Source organism: Anopheles moucheti, chromosome 2 (assembly GCF_943734755.1).
Source record: "Anopheles moucheti chromosome 2, idAnoMoucSN_F20_07, whole genome shotgun sequence".
Classification (NCBI taxonomy): domain Eukaryota; kingdom Metazoa; phylum Arthropoda; class Insecta; order Diptera; family Culicidae; genus Anopheles; species Anopheles moucheti.
Window position 1 is genome coordinate 62,090,753 of NC_069140.1, and position 18,213 is coordinate 62,108,965.

The 18,213-nt window shown below is 38.0% G+C and overlaps 1 protein-coding gene across 1 annotated transcript in view; it reads right to left on the reverse strand.

The window, feature by feature from the left end:
- The window catches only part of LOC128302621 (patched domain-containing protein 3), a 34,399-nt gene extending 18,083 nt beyond the window's left edge, over window positions 1-16,316 (reverse strand). The window contains exons 1-6 of the mRNA XM_053039489.1: window positions 15,915-16,316; window positions 4,869-4,999; window positions 3,714-3,859; window positions 1,253-1,470; window positions 818-1,179; window positions 581-744 (exon numbers count right to left, since the gene is read on the reverse strand). Coding sequence (XP_052895449.1) covers window positions 581-744; window positions 818-1,179; window positions 1,253-1,470; window positions 3,714-3,859; window positions 4,869-4,999 — 1,021 coding nt within the window. The 5' untranslated portion in view covers window positions 15,915-16,316. The remainder of the gene's footprint in view (window positions 1-580; window positions 745-817; window positions 1,180-1,252; window positions 1,471-3,713; window positions 3,860-4,868; window positions 5,000-15,914) is intronic.
- Between the last annotated feature and the right edge of the window lie 1,897 nt (window positions 16,317-18,213).

Here is an 18,213-nt window from a genome sequence, read left to right on the forward strand (position 1 = left end):
GCTGATTCATGATCGCAGCACATTACACTTTGTCTTGGCAAGCATTGTAAGCATGACAGAGAGAAAACTTTGACCGTCTGGGTTGACATTGTTTTGGGGAAGGTTTTTATAGGTGGTCCAATGTCGCCCTAAGGATGATGCTATTGGTAGTAGTCATGGTCGTGGTGCCATAATCACATTTAATACGGTTGAACGGCTAACCGATAAAGAGATGTATATTCAATTGTTCTGATTTTGAACAAAACATTTAAACATCAACGATTCAGTTAGTTTAATTGTTATTAATTAGCTACTGCCCAGTATTTGGACATAATCATACGTCTATGCGTTTCGGGCCAAAATAAATCACTCAACATAGCTTACGTCACTCACATCGGATGGCATCTATTGCAAGAGATCAATTTTGTCGACAACAGGTGTTAGGACACGGTGCCATCCAATAGGGTATGTTAAGTGAGCAGCAAATGCTTGCTGGACCTCATCATGTACGTGACGCGTGAATGGATTACGGTTTCGGGTCGATTGTTTTCCGCCATCGTACTGTGCGACGGTGCAATTAGAGCAATGTAGCAAGACTTACCAATCATAAGAAACGGTGCCGCCAAATTGATTCCGATGAACTCGATGCCCAGATACATGGCCAGCCCGAACGCGGCAGAGGTTGCCATCACAGCCGACACGTTACCCATCAGACCGAGCCAGGGTTTGGATCGTACCACGTCACCCATCATGCAGGTCACCACGCTGAGAAGGTAGTTGTGAAAAGGTAAGGAAAAATGCCGAAAAGGTATAATAAGTTGGTTGCTATTAACCTTACCTGAACGCTATCATCAGGATGAAAGTTGAGCTGAAGTACGGCACCACAGTTCGCGTGTTTCGCTCCAGCTCGTGGTCGAGTGTGCGCGAAGCGAAACGTGCAACAGAGATGTATTTAAATACTCCATTATCTTCTGCATATCCAACGGCCTCAAGGAACGCTTCCTCCCAGGCAGCACCACGCGCATCCTGGCGTTTGGAGTCAGCCGTTACAAAGTAAACTAACTGCAGCGATGGTACCGAAATAATCAGATTATCTTCCGATACTTGCGTTCCACCGAAGAATACCGGAAAGACGTGCGCATCCCACGTCACGGGATTGAACATTACTGGGAATGTTAAATTTAAGTCACCTGCTTCAACCTGACAAATAAAACAAAATGGGTGTTTTCACTCTGGCACAGACTGCAATGAATTCTTGAAGCTAACCACTTACCTCATCGATGATTTTATCCAAATTAAGAATGTCGTTCGTAAAGCATTCATTTTCCCAACGAGCGCAAGCTTCACGGTAGGTGAATGTTTCTCCATCGTAGTGGACCGTGGCGTTTTGTATAATTCCATCCAGCAGTCGCAGCTCCTGCCAAACCTCGCTTCGCAATAGATTTTTGTTATGTTCGTCCTTGGAAATAACAATTACTCGACCGAACCGTCCTGTGAAGTAGAATTGAACGAATGACAATTTTCCGCTCTATTTTTACGTTTGGAGCAAGGTTTTGCCATCGATATTTGGGTTTCAATTCCCACAGTCAAGGATAACATTTGATTGAGTTTTTTGCGAAAGATATTCCTGTTCGATATTCCGAAATGGTTACAGTAGTTTAATTTTGTTTCCTTTTCTGTTATACTTATGCGGTGAAAATAATTGTATCTAATCAATGAGGGTTGGATTTGTATTGGACCAACCATTCCAATACGAATTCAGTCTTTATCGATATGATAGCTATTATTCGATATTTGGTTAAGTATAAATCTTCGAACTACTTAAAGAAATGTAAAAATAACTATTAGAGAAGACATGTTCAATGAGTCTATACAACAGACTTGAGCTACTGTGCCAGAAAAGATTGACTGCAAATCGAAACTAATTGTTGCGGTGTTAAGGCTCAAACTACATGAGCCAGTTTCCCGGCACGATAATCGGCGATCGGAATCAGTGACGGAATCTACATATAGCAGCTGCACGCGCACTCGATCAGTCAAGTACTAATTAGCACCAGTGCATGCTATCAAAGTAGAACTGTAAAAAAGGCAGTGGGGTCTACTAGTAGCAATAATAACGAAGTAGTAGTAATGAAGGTCATTTGATATTACTTGTCTACAACAGTATTTTATGTCTTGGTAACTATGATTTAGTATGTGTAACATTCGTTTGTACGTAACGCACAAAGAAAGGATTAGTGGTAAAAAAATATACAGATTCAGGTTATTTCTAACAAACACAGATTTCTAAGAAACGCAATAAGTACATAGTTTATGAGTCCAAGTTAATGCATTAACCCAAAGACGCAAACGGCGCCCAGGGTAGTTTCTTTTTTTTTTTACTTTTTTTGAGGCGCGATATTTATGGACATTATCAAGCATCTCATCATTCATCTAGCATATTTTCATGACTGGTGAGATATCAACAGATCTATTTATTTGCCTGCCTCGTGTACCAGAAAAAATTGCACGTGACGTCGAATCAGTTTGGTAGACATAAAATTATCCTAAATTCGATCAATAATTAATTGCTCTCGGCCGTAAAACAATGGTAGTAATTTCTCCTTGCAAAAGCGTTTGAACCGATCTATCGCTTTCTGTTAGCTGCGGATTGAATGCGCTTTACGATTAGCTTAGCAAGAAAACAAATCAACCCGTGGGATTTAACGTCGGGATACATCATGGTTTACACCTGTGCTATTTACGTCATTCTCGAACACTTTCATGACACGTGCGGTATGTAAGATTTTTTTCAGTTATGGTGTATTTTGAATGCAATTGAATTCGCATAAGAATATGTGTTCCTCATTGTTCATGAGAATTTTCAAGAAATGATGCACTACTTCAAAGCAATTCGATGTATTTCTCTTGTTTTTGCCAATTTTTTTTTCATTACTAGAAAAGAATACAAAAGACTTGAGCATATTAATTTCAAGCGACGAACCTTTATGATTTTAGAACTTATGTTTCACTACAGTGTTTTGATGAACCCGCCATGCATTCATGCTAGTAGTAAATTAAAGCGGGTAACGGATAACATAAAATACACCTCGCTTAGGTTTAAATCTCGCTTTAATGTTCAGCTATGGATAATTCAAGTAACACAAAACCTGCCCTGGTAACCCTGGGGCAGCCCCCGGTGGTAGGATGGTAGCGGCGCCGGTCTCCACACGAACGGAGCGGACCAAAATCCCCTGCGGACCAATCCCCCGAAGTCCCCCAAAGATTGACTATCCTGCTACGTGGTAAAATAAGTTTAGGCATGATTTAGTAGGTAGTTACCAAAAGAAGAGAGGGAGAGATAACTGGGCTGTAAAGGCAAATAACACTAAGGACAATCTGTTATGCATTTCAACTTAACACAAGTGATTATATTAACTACATTTACATGCATACATTCGGACACTAAGAGATATGAATCATTAATACGTAAAATTCAGAACAACTAGTAAGATTTTGTGGCAGTATGCAAAGAGCAGCCTCTTATTCTGTTCATAGTTTCACTCCAGTTTTATATACCCGTTAGTTTATCGGTAAGAAATGAAAGTAGTCAAGAAACGACCTGACGCTGACAGTCTCATGATGAAGAGTGGAACTGCTTCAGAGGACAGCATTTATAACCGGTATAATTGCACTATATCCTGCACTACAATGTTCCCTGCAAATAGTGCAATTCCAGTTGTTTGCATCCTTACCCGGCCTAGTAATTCTTCCAACGTTGAAACGGTGCGTATAGTTGACCTTGAAGTAGCTCTCAACGATGGCACGTTCCGATTTGCCCTCACCACGGATTGGCGAGAACAAATACTCTGGGTCGATTTCGTATTTTATTTGTTGAAAGCTGAAATAGATAAAATGAGCACATCAAACGAAAATATAGGAAACCAATCAAGTCCAGAATCTAAGTACAGATGTTGATGTTAAAAGTTATTGCGTCAAGCGAGACACTGCGCTTCAAAAGCTGTGCCGTTATCACAAAAAAACAACATCTCCGAGTCATACATCGTAACAGAAAATGCTCGTAAAGAAAAAGATATGACATAGAACGTGTCTGAAGTTAATAAAACCCCGTGAAGATAAAACGCTTGTACATCATAAAACCACAATATGCGATAATTTAGCGGTTCGTAAAAAATTAACCTTTTCCTGGTAATTTAAAGTACTTGCGGCGATTAGTCAATACAGCAATGTGAAATACAAGATTATTTATAATTGTTGCATCGTAAATGTAGTGTATCGTAACCTTTGCATAAGCAATGGTTTAATAGATACAAATTTCCTGAATAATGTCTATTGTTGTTTGTTGCATTAATTATATTTTTTACAACAGAAAACATGTAAAAAATACAATTATTTATTTTTAATATAATTCCTGTTGTTGTCAAGTTAATTATTATAAATATGTCAAACATGTAAAGAAAGATATAAACATTTAAAAATGAAGGCACGTTCACGAAAATTGTGATTTTTAATTGCTTTTATGGAACGTATAAAAATGAAAGCAGCTTTTGTTGTGTTGTGTTATCTTGATGCATTTTTACAACATTTTTTATTATCGAACTGCGTAAACAATCTTTTTATTTTTTATTCCTATTTACTGCTTTTTGAATGGTGAAACTTTTGATTTTTATTTCTAATGATTGGCAGGAAAAGTTCAAACCAGTAAAATTTCGTATGATTCACAAACATCGCAAGTGCATTTCATGCCAAATACATTCGCTTTGCATTTTTGCTCTTTCTATTCACTAATGAAGCGTTGCAATTTAGTGAAGCCAACATGATTTCGACACCAATTCCAACGTTACTGAGATGGACTGAGAGTTTTCATTTCAACTGCTACAACTACTTACCCGGTCATACATAGAAGAGCTAATAGGACAGGTACTATCAGAAAGTAGCCCGGATGCCTTCCGATAAAGAGACCCAGCTTGAAGAAGGATTTGTTTAGCGCATTGTCCACACAAGAAATGCCGCAAGTCATCTGAAAAAAAAAGAAAAATGTGTTTAATCGATTGAAAAAGAGAGCATTTAACAATACTCACACATTAGCTAAAAAGGTAATTGAACTCATCAATCTTTTCAGCTAATGATGGATTAAAGACATTATGACGCACTAAGTTAAAGTGTCTTAAGACCGATACGATTATGTTCAGCGTTAAGCCAACTTTACATATGGTAGAAGACATAAAATCAGCGCACGCCACATTGAAAGTACAGCAAAGGTAAGTTGGTTCGTATGCCGTTGGTGTTGAAAGTCTGGACGAGCATAAACATTGTGAAAAGATTTGATTTTCTCGTTTGATTATACCGAGTGTATACCACCATGCCGGGTAATTGTACAGCGTAGACGCCCAACGTGTACAACAAAACTTTCCATTTCTACGGCGTGGTTTGAACCGACCACGCTGAAGTTCTTTGACTGCGAACGAAAGGGAAAATTTCAAGCCAGATAATTTCCCACTATTTGCACGATTTGAATAGTTATGTTAGGGCCATGGTCGACTGCAAGCACCGCAAGATAAGTTTATTCAGATCATGAATGCTTGCTTTGACCTCCGACAACCAAACGCAATGGTTTTCCAACTGAAGAAAAATTAAACTTGCCAGCAAAGGAAACAAATGCGACGAGGTGTTTGAGATGATACACTGGTCAGTACTTTTTTAACAAGTGCTAATCATTAGGTTTTGCAACTCATTACAACCAGCATGACGGTTATAACGTTTATAGTTAAAAAGGTTATAGTTTCACAATGCAGAAAAATTCAAAGAAATGCAAAACATTTCTCATGTTCTCATGTGTCACAAAGAAAACTCATTCATTGAGAAAAGTTAAACTTAAGTTAACGTAAAAAAGTTCGCTTGTCTTATGGTTTCTTTAATTGCTATTTTTATAACCTTTGACATGATTAAATGCTCTTATATGAATCATGTCAAGACATCGTCGGTGTCTACTTTGAAACTAACCTAAGACATGTTTGACAACAACAACAAAAAATATTTCACTCTGTTTACCTTTATCTGTTATATCTTGTGCTATTAACCGTCGCACATTGCGCAGCATTGCATAAAGTTACCCAAACCATTGGGTAGCAAACAATAGTGCACACAATCACGCAAAAAAAAAATACATGCCACATCCGACATTGACCCACTTTACTTGACGATAATCTAATGGGAAACCCAAATGTCATGTGACTGTAATGTAAGCTGCGTTAATTATATGTGACAAACGGACGACTATGTTTTAAACATCCGTTTTTTATCTGAGAGGTGAGAAATTTTAGCGTGGTGATTTCGCTGCGTGAGAAAGTTTGATTACAATTATGATTCCATTTCCAGCAGGCAACCGGACAGATGTAATGATAGCTTTGCAATGCTTCATATCCTAAGGTTCCTGTGAGCTCAATGTTACTGTTCCATCAGCATATCCGTTTCACTTTCTATCGACCGAACTGGATATCTATTGGTGGAGGTTTTTTTTTGCGGTGTATCCGCATTAAAAACAAGTTTACTAGTGATGGAAAACAGTGGAATCGGTTTGCAAAGGTCGATAATCTGTGGTCATAGCAAAAAATAAAGCTTTGGCCACGAATGCACTTGCCATTTTAAAAGTTTTCTTGTGTACTGTGCTTATCAAAGATATGTGTAGTACTGTTTCGATATTGTACGTTACGATCGATAGTTGCATTGAACAAAAAAAAACCAATCCAACATAGATAATAAACAATAGAAGCTGTGGCGAGCTTTACTCTTTTGATGCGAGGATTATGGGGTTATTTTTGTTTGTTTCTGTTGTGTAATTTGAACCTGGTATTTACGATCGTTGGGTAACAATGCAGACTGTAGTACTCTGCTTTTACCCAATTGATGGTTGGTTGTTGAGTGTAGTGATTGAATTTTGTGGATGTTTGTTGGTTATTTTCATTCCATTCCACTTACTCGGTGGTTTTTTTAGTTTCAAATTTACATTGATTTAGTTGTAATATACTCTTCTTGCATATTGCTTAAATAAATGATCGCATTTATCGTGTTTTAACAGTTACATCATGCATGAGAATTCATAGTAGCACTGTTTTGATTAGTTATTCAGTTGTGTTTATTTTCTATTGGTTTATATTCTATTTTAATTTAATTATAATGCTTGGACGGTATACGATTTTAGTTCACATACAAATTTGAGTGGCTTGGTAGTGTATTTGATAACAGCGCCTATCATCACACCTGCCTCTCCTAGGACCTAGGACTTCAACCACAAGAAAAACGATGAAAAATAGATCAAGCCACATTCATAGCAGGCAACATAGAATGCTTCACGAGACCAGGCACACCACACGATACGGCGCGAATGTACGTATGAGCATAATGACGCGTCGATTCAACTAGCATTCGAACCACTTTGATTTTAATCTGAGTATCAGAACCTATAGGAATATAATTACTGATATTTAAATTGAAATGGTTTGCCGTAATAATTTTAATTATAACTTGATGCTCTCATTGAGCCTGCGTGACGGAAGGAAAATATTTTGTAGATAAACAATAAACATTAGACATGACCGGTACAAATTCCCATTCGGACCAATCTCCCGTACGTAGGACTAAGTATCCAGCTACGAGTAAATTAAGTCAAAGAAAGACAGAAATGACAGGCCTAGACTTCACGAACTTGTTTTGTCGCTAAAGAAGAAGAAGAGATATTTAGATCGACCTAGTTGCATATAAATACATCAAATTCCAACATTACTATAATAATGTAACACCATATATTCCCAATATTCCAACACAATAATAAGCCAACCAAATATCGATGTTGTAAGGCTTAAAGCAATGAAGCAATCAGTACAATTAATACCATTAGCATCTAGCTTCAACCTCAGCAGTTTTGAGCAATGAAGCACCATGCTTTGCAAGATCTATTGAGCACATGCATTAACACGCTACCGCAGTATTAAGGTGTGATGCTATGTGCAAGTGCAGTTCACCTGTTTTCTTCGCGTTACTCTGAAATACGGCGTGCTTCTAGTTTCCGCTGGGCATGGTAGATAAGTGCCGATGAATGATACTGCAACCGGCCCACGAACGAACGTCGACCTAATTTCAACTGGTCTCAAGTGGTCCAGAGACTCTTAAGCGAATTTAATGTTGGCCTGAGAAGGGAAAACAACGCCTTTCTCCAGTTCATATTTCACGTCTAGGTTAGCCACTATACAAGCAGGTAAAAATCATAAGAAAACACATTTTGGAAATTCGTGTTCATATAAGATTTGTATTACTCTTTATTATTATATCAAAAAAGTTACTTCACTTTCCAAGCAAAGTAATTATTTTTGTCCTTATCAACTAACAAGAATGCGCTCAAACCAAAAAGTTGAATGTCGCACGTGATTACTGTTGATGTATCCTTCACGAAACGTTATTTTTATGTACGAGTCAGTTAGAATTGGCCGCGTATAATTCTATTTTGAAATTATGTTCCCAATCGTTATCGCTTTTCGTTCACATTTATTTATAATTAATGTCTTACTACATTAGGCGCACAATGAACCCAGGTATTTCAGTTCTCTGGTGAAATGACGGATGAGTTCATTAGGAGTAACACCTAATGGATTGGTATTGTTTTCAACGTCTAGAAAAATATTATTGATCGATGATCTGCATAACAATTTTGGCGGAAGCACTAAGTATGTGGTAACTCATTTTTAATGACACCATATTAGCTATAACCTGCGTCAAATGGCTTGTTCCACATTGTCTAAGTCAATCGGAACCATCCCTCTGGTATAAGTTTCGACGTGGTTAAAATGTTTTCTTAACGTTTCAATATGCCGTGAAGGTGTATTGGTAGTGGACTGTGTATTGGTGTGGGATAAAACCCAAATTATATGTGATGGTGCGCTTTGAACATAATTCTCTTGAAGTAATGTTGAGATCGCCCATTAACCATTAAAGCCTCAAGAGAATATAAATATAAAGTTTTTACAGTAGAAAGGTGCTATTAGGTGCAAGAAACGGAGAAAAAAAATAAATAATTTAACGCTATCACAATTTGTATGATTTCACATCGTTAACCTTGCACTATTTTCGCCCTGTTACTGCAATAGATAAGATTCAGTGTAGTTGATTGTTATATTTCATCCGTTTTCTCCCTGAACTCTTTTCTTCGTGAACTACCCGAACAACAATAGAAATTTTGGTAGCAGAGCGTTTCATATCTTTTTTCCATTCCATTACAACTAGTTAACTGTTGATGCCGGCCAGATAGCGAAAATGGTCACTCAAGCACCGATATTTGGCACAGATTGCTGCCATGGAGCAGGGCTAATTGCAGATAACATAAAATAAACGGATGACTGCTGTTGTAGGTACTCAGAATATATTACAACTGATCTACTATACGGTGTTTGCACTGCGTTTAATGTGGCGCTTTCACTTTTTGATGATCGTTAACGGATACTTAAGAAACATCTGTTTACATAAAACATCTAATTTTCCGTTTGCGCATATTATTGGTTTTGCTACACAATTATTTCTACCTTCTGCTTTGAGTTGACACACTGTAATGACTGGAAATGAAAGCAATCCACTGAGCTGGATGTTTCTTGTTTGTTTTATCCAACGGTAGCGTTGAATAACTCGCGATCAACTGATACTGCAGGCCTCGCGAGACCTTGGTGTAATGAGACGGCATATCTCGTTATTTCTTCCCCTTAGTAAAGCTAGCCTTAAGGTCAGCATATTTACATAACAGTCCATCAATTCTGCTTGTGTAGTGGTAATTGTTAAACAGAGTTACAATGTGCATTTTTCAATCAAGTTCTAACAAACCGCTCAACAAATAATGACAAGGAACAATTAGAAATTGAAACATTACGTTATTTGATGTTTGAACGAAAGATTTGAATGCAACACGATGAACCTTCAAGTAACGAAATTGGCTCAAATCTAAGCTACTAATTTCGGTACATTTAAACCTTTATAAGGCACCTATTTCACTCTATTGGAGTGTGTAGTGAAATCATATTAAAAACAAACGACACGCATACTATTTTGTCGCAAGTGTTTGAATTTCTTCTACTTGGCATCAATCACGGAGTATCACGAGTTTTTTTTCCTTTCGAACGTGCAAGTAATGTAATGGCTGGAGTAAAAGAAACGAGCGTGTTTTAGGTGCTCACCGTGATGCTTGACTAACTGGTTGTTGGTTGTATAACAAAACTGGTATACCAGTTTCAGTAACCGAAATGACCAACCAAAGGGTGACTAAACAAGAGTTTACCACATTGAGATGTTTCATCGACGCATGTTCGATTAAATGGCTTATTATATTGTAGCAGAGCCGGGATTTAATCACTCCAATCATCTTTATTAGCTCTAGTGTAGCAAATGTTATCGGTGTTAAGATAGTAAACATGAAAAACACCTTTTCGATAACCATGTCGTAATATTTACAGTATCAACAAATATTCTTCCGTAAGATTTTTTCTGTGTTGTCACCGTATGAGATAAAAAGTGAGAATTTGTAGGCATATTTATTGTATCCACTGTTGCATCCACTGTTACCTTGAAGTATCTTAAACATGTTGAACAATGTGCTGTTACAAACCTTTGTATATTGGTAGATCATAGATAATTAGAACTACCTTTCTAAATCAAACAAATCTCTTTAAATTTTTGAATAAGAATATTAAATTCTGTTTTTCTATCTAGTTTTAATAGCAAATCCTTGCCTTTGAATTTTATTATCTTCATTGGAATACTGCGTGACCATACCAACACAAGGACCCGCTAAATAAGCTTTAAAGATGAGTTGATTAATCTGCGTCATATGTTACGGAAATCCCTTTGATGCTAAATTTGATCCAAGTACCCAGCTGTACAGCAAATGCATTAATAACCCTTTCGAAAAGCCGTTATCACAATCTGGTGCGAATGTGCAAGAGTGTGCAAGAGAATTACTACTTTCGTTCATAACCTTCCGGTCAAACGTTCCAGCAAGCATACCACACCATTGCGGATTGATCCCGGGAAGAGAGCATACTTAACACCGGCTGTTTTTGTTTGCTTTAGTTTTTCTGCCGGAATGTAAAAAAAGCTCGACTGGACTGATGAAAGCGAGATCCGTAACGGAAGTGTTTTCGAGCCAATGGTAATGTGTAATTTGCAGTAATGCTAAGGTTTTGCCAATGAGCTTTACAAAGGCTTATGTGGAGTTCACTTGTTAGCTTTAATGTCTGCAACATCTGATCATTTGGACGACATAATTGTCGCATTCCTTCGAATAGCACTTATGATTGAACCCTTTAACCCATTAGGGTGAAACCCTTTATTTTTCTACAGTCTAAATATGATTCACACTACAGTAAGCTATTTTAAACTCAGTTTACAGTTTTACAGTAGTCACTCCGTAGTACAGTAAAAACAGAAAAATCTAAAACACTTGTACAGTAGCGAATTGGGAATTACCATGTTGGGATATTTGGTGAAAAATTGAATTTGCACTCAATTTTACGAAGTATTTTAAAGCAGTATGTAGGCAAATGACCTCATTCATAGCGCTGCCGCTAACGAAAAATGCATTAGCTAACCTACGGCATCGGTTATCACTAGACAGCTCTGCATGTGCATCAAAACATGGCGCTAGTTAAACGAAATTTAGCATAGTTTGGTGGAATGATTAACAATTTACACTTGTTAGATAATTCATCTGCAAATACGCGAATAACGAAGAAAAGAAAGAGGGTATAGCTCGGAGGAGAAGGGGTAATGAGAGCAATGTAGCAGATATTCGTTTCTTGGTTGTTTATGGCGAATGTTGAAACTGGATTTCTCACTCATTGCATGTTTATTCCCTCGTTTGCTAGGCAGTCTTTGGCAATGGTTGCTGCTGAGACGAAGTGGTTGTACCGTTTGGCTATATCAGTTCCAGTGTAGTACCGCTAGTATGCAGCATAAGAACGATGCTACTCAGCTGTTTCATGTTATGCCATGGAATATGTTTCTTAAAGTTTGTTTGCTTTGAATTTGGACATTAATCGATTTTCAGGCTAGCTCAATGTTTCACTAAATGTCATTTTATGGTTGAGAAAATGAAAAAAAACTGCACATCAGGTAAGACTTTATAAAACAAGGTTGATATATATTGCAAGATGTAACATCAAAAAACGTTGAACGACGTCGTTGAACTTTCGAAGGTCATACATAAAAAACTGCCTAATTTATGTTTCGTTTTATCAAGAAAATTTTGATTGACTAAACGACACCGCAACTGCGGAAGGAAGGAAATGTATGTGGAGAAAGGTTTTACAGTGCGGATGTAGTCCGAACTCTCAGCGCGGAAATAATGAACCACGGACGGGAGATTGAAGCGAAAAATAATCAGTCCGTGTTCGATTCGTTTCATTAGCCGAGCAAATAGTACCGGACATAGCCGGCGTCGGACGAAAAAGCAAATTAAGCACAAATGACCCTTTTTTAATCGTTTCAATGCCTTCCGGACAGTGAATACACTTAAGTTTAACCACACGTTATACAAGACTTGTTTTGTGTATCAAATTAATCGTTTAGAAACATTGCGGGAAAAGTGTCAGTAAAAGTACCACTTGACGTTCGATGTTGAAAACCAGGAAAACCAATTTGAGAACACATTAATTGGTTTTCACAATTGTTAAGAAGCTTTCAAATCAACTGTTTACATTCCCTTGCTATAGGAATTTGCATAAAGCTTAACCAATATTTGAATGATGACAGCAATTATCTGCCTGCTTGTAAAATGTTTCTACTGCTAAGCAAATCAATCTGCATTGGCTTCATTATCTTATGGATCTACATCCCAATAGCTTTTGTTCTCTAAATTATCTTTCCACTCTTTTTCAGTTTGTGCTTGCGAGCGAAAAAGCGCGTGGATGTATAAGTGCAGCCTGAACTTCTAGTTGGGAAGTGGTGCAGAACCGTAATGTTTGAACATAAGCGTGTTAAAATCACCTGCATGCAATCTATTCCCATGTTTTAGCATTGTGTGTTCGTGAGGAATTTTACCGACATCAATTCCTGTTATTCGACCGGCGCTCGAAAGTACGAAATATCTCTAGCCACGAACGAAAGCAATGGCACCCTTAGGAAAGCTCTCAAATGGAGAGCACCTTTTCCCATAGGATAGATTATTAAGCAAATTGTGTGATGTACCAAGTTTATGTACCAATCTGTAGAAACCGTTCGCGGGAGAAGCAAAGGAAGGTGTTACCAAATATGCTACAAGTACGGTTAATGCCGAGAATGCATTGATTTATCAGTGGTATGGTTGGAAATAAGATTTGCATGCTGTATATCGTTATTATCGGTAGTGATGAGTGCCTTTTGATGTGTTTTTAGATACTTAGGTCAATGGTTGTATGTTGGATCAATTCGTTTTGCCATGTCAACGTTTAGCAAAAAGAAATCCAAACATTGGTCGTTTCTATGCTCCAATTACTCATATCCAATAAAAAATGCCAATCGTCAAAAAATGCAAACTACATATCAGTGTGAACCATAATATTCAAGTAGATATTAAACTATAACCAAATATAATATCCTGGCTGCAGTTTTAAAACCTGTAAAATATCTCATTTGTTCGATCTTAATTAAAATTAATGTCCAATTATGAAAAGAGAATTGGAATTTACACATTTTATTCCCAAAATTATAATAATCAAACAGTGTATGGTTCACTTAAGTTTTCACAATGCAACATGCTTACAATAGTGGTCATAATTAGAAGATTAACAAACAAAACCAAAACGATGTACCTTGTGCTAGTGATGATAGTAACCTTATGTACTTGTGATAAAAAATCGTCTATAAAAAAATTAAAAAAAAAATCGTAAAATTTTACCATGTGTATAATTAACATTCTCCACAATCAGTTTACTTGACATCTACATTCTAGAAATTATCACAATGACATGATCTTCATAGGCAGAAGGCATATTGCGGTAGGTCTTTCGCGTTAGTATAATGCGAAACATACTCGGGACTGGCAAATCGATCGATGTAGTCGAGGAAAATCAATGCTATGTTTATTTATGCGCTCAATGAGGCATGAGCAGATATCACTGTTCGCAAATAGGATGTTTTTGCGCGCTTGGCTTCCGTGGTTCTCGGCAATTACACAAGCATCCGTTCAAGGCAAATGCTATTCCATGGTGCAGTACGGAAGAAATGAACAAACTGAATGTCTCACAGATGGAGGAATTGGCATGGTACAGAAGATAGAAAAAAATACATCGAACAAGTTGTCAGCGATATTCCGTTAGGTTTGAGGTGCTTTTCCTTATGTACGTAATATTGTTTTTCTGATATGATGCATCACTTTGATGACAAAACTTTAAAAGTAAAATTAAAACATACATTCAGGCAAAACGATGCATTTTCACGATCTTTTGTAACTCATTATGATTATTAACACATTTTTAATAATGTATAAAACTGTCGGGGAAATTGAGCATGGAGCAATTATTAGCGAACTCCCCAATTATCATCTTGCATTTGTTGCAATTTGTTCGTGTTTGTGGCGATGAACTTAGCTTATTTGTTTTAAGTTAAGAAATTTGCTAAAACAACCAAGTTTTCAATTCACTTGACAAATATATCATGGTTTTAAGGTAAGTTCCAAGCGGATATAAAAATTAAAACAAAACTTTTGTTTATATATTTATCCCAGGAGTGGAGATGATAAACAACTGACTCAACCTGCGTTGGTATATTTCCCTCAAATAGTTTTTTCTCGTATTTATGGCTGAAATGCAAATTATGAGAGAACGTGATACAAATATTGGTGTCACGAAACCTATCAGACCGGACAACGGAATGTGTGCCGAATGTATTCATTCGATTTTTACACAGCAACGATATGTTTGTATCCAAACCGTTATAAGACTTTTTAATGTAGTCAAACCCTACACGCGATAATAATGATCGGTGCCAAGCAGTGACCGGACTGCTGGATAGGCAAGATGAACAAATCGGCTTAAGCCAAGTTGATGTGAATCATGCACAGCTGACAGAGCATCGCGGCTGCCAACCCTCGTTCCGAGAATGATCAGGAATGATCTCGTCGTCACTCGCCACAACGGGCATCGCCGCCAAAACTCAGGAGGTCAAACTATACACAACCATGGAGAAAGTGAATTCGTTCCCGGTTAACCTGTCATTCCCGAAAAAGGGGCTAACAGGTTTTATCAAACTGCTTTACATTTTCCCGCATTCGGTCTCGCTCTGTTCGGTGGTCACTCGCACCCTGGCGGTGTTGTTTTCCAGTCTACCCTTTATTAACGACACACATTTTGACGGACCGGGTCATAATGGTTCGAGCGAATGCCGAGGGATTCCGGAATCTCTGGCGGGAAACGAAAAACGAGAAAGGTAAAACAAAAGAGGAGAGAATACAAAAACGCTCCATGCTCACTGACCTGTGCCACCCTGGCAAGAAGGTCGGAAGGTGTAAAAGTGAATTATTCTCAAAATGTTTCCAAAAGGTACCTGTTTTTGTTTGGTACTCTAGCAGCGGTTTATCACAAATCGCTCGACTACATCATGGCAAAAGAAGCAAAGCCGAAAGGACGTTGCTTCCACATTCCACCTGGCACTAGCTGCAGAGTGACCCTTTTTGGGAAATTTTTCCATTCTTGTTCTGTCTTTTTCTATCTCTGACGCATACACTGTGACTCGATTGGCTACAGCCGAACCATTATAGTATTTTGTCAATGGTTTAATTACCATACACGTCGGACCCAAGAATTCACCGAAGGTCAATTATCCGCTTTGCTCCGTACCGGCTAGCATGTTAGAAATTTTCACTCCGCTTGAGAGCTGCTTTTTCAACAGCAACGACTTGTTGACGTGTAACTTCTAGCCCTTACCTTGATTAATTTTTGGCTTTCCTAAAGAAGATCCTCGGATAGGTACGCAAGCCCAGTGACACAGTAATGGTGTTGGAACGTTGCACGGCACCTTTCACAAGTAATTTTACGTTTCTTTCGTCTCGTTTCGTTACACAGCGTTTGCAAGAGATACCCTGTGGGTAGTTTGCGAAAGACACAAAACCAACGGCTATTGCACCGAGGCTGACATACTGTTTTCACATGAGGCAACTACACTTGCACGCCTGCAATGGATATCAACCGCTCGGTGCGTGCCAGCGATCGTGCGTGCTTGATCATACGTTTGTTCATATGTGTGAATTGCACTTTGATAGATTCGATTAACTACACCGCCATGATCATAAACACTGAACAAAGTAAGTTGTATTATCGAGCGTTAAGTGGCCCGTACAAATGATTATGTTGGGGATAAGGGGTAAACCAAAAACAACAACCAAAATACGCACACTTCGAAACACTTCACAAACACACTTTTGAGATACACTAAAACTTGCCTTTTTCGAAGGAAAAGCTTCGCCTTTGGGGCCGGAATCAAATTGGACCTTTACAGCACATACACGATTTTTTTTCCAGTCGATCACAAACGAACGAATTGGTTGTCTGAAGAGTAGGGAGAGAGCGGCACCGAAAAAAAGCTACGCAACTGACCATCAGACTGAAATTGCTGTTTCGCACGGTGCATTTGCTCCACTTGCAGGGTAGTCGGTGCTGTTGCTGTTGTTTGCCTTTGAAGCGATTGCAATAAAATGGCTGAATAATAATAAAAAACAATCGAGGCAACCCCTGGCGAGGGACTCCAAAATATATCCAACTGTTGAATTGACGGCTGTGCAGTTACAATCACACTTGCACTTCAACAGCATTAAATATCCAATGAAGTTGGGTGGGTATGTCAATGAAAGTTCATAAGACGAATTATGAAACCGGCTGCTACCATGTACACTGGATTTGGCAGCTTCAGGGGGAAGAAACTGTAATCTGGCACTCCGTCGATTCTCTACACGAGTGCACGTGTAAAGAAAACTACAACAATCACTCTTCCAACGACCATTTTGAAGGATATCTTTCGATTGTGTCTGTTGGGATTCAGACGTCCGGTACCGCTACTCCAACGATAACGATCCACACGATGTATGCGCGAATGAGCACCAAAATTCACCTTCACCAACCGATCTACGCGGGAACCGCTCTGCACATGCGTGCGCACTCTCAAACCGTTGAATCGAAACTCAAAACATGTTCAGCCCGCAGCTCTCAACGATGCGTAGTGTGGTATCGTGGAAGAAATGCAGGGTTCGTAGGAACCTGTACAGGGTTAATGGGAATAAATGCATTATTGCTGTAGTGACAAGGGGGTTAGATTGTTTTGTTACAATTGATTTAATAACTGCTTCATTATTATTGCTAATTTGTAACATTTTAGTTAACATTTCCAGAACATGTGTTATCTATTTAGAACCAGTGGTTTCAACAAATGCAGTATAAAACAGTCAATGAAACAAATGAAAACCGGCGCTAGTAGCACTTTACGAAATTTTATATCTATGAAAGAAATATACACATTCTCTGCAAAGAAACAAAACATTCCCTGCATTTGAAATAGTCAGAACAAATCGTTTTTTTTAAATAACAGTGGAGCGTCGATTATCCGGATGCCATTTAACCGGGTGTCTGATTATTCGTGCAGCTGGAAAATGACAGTTCTAAAGGGAATTTGACATATGCCGTTGACGGAAGAATTGAAAGACCCAATTGTATATGATCAAATGAGCTCTAATTCTTAAAGAAAACGACTACAATTTCTTTTGCAATATTAAAACACACAGGGTAAATAAATTATGCTCTTAAAAAAGCCCTACGTTAATACGTTAATTTTATCATAAATAGGATTTATGCCTGATATCCGGCAACCATCGAGTACCGATGAGCAGGGATAATCGGTGCTCCACTGTATATTGTTTGCAGATATATTTAAAATAGTATTTAAAATTCAAGGAACATTTAAAGTTGTGAACTGTATCCTCCTAATTTTGCATAGATTGATTGATTATCGGTACAGTTGATTGTTATAGAAAAAAAATATTTATTTTATGCTGGAATTTTCAAAAATATTCCATATCGTCACCACATTTCAAACATTTTTTGAATGCAGAGTGTTATTAGACACACGTGCATGCCCAGCAATACTACCAGGCCATTGACATAGAAATAAAATAAAAGTTTATGTCCATCTGTTAATACCGCTGCCTCAAAGTGCAATTTTTCTTGAAGATGTAGA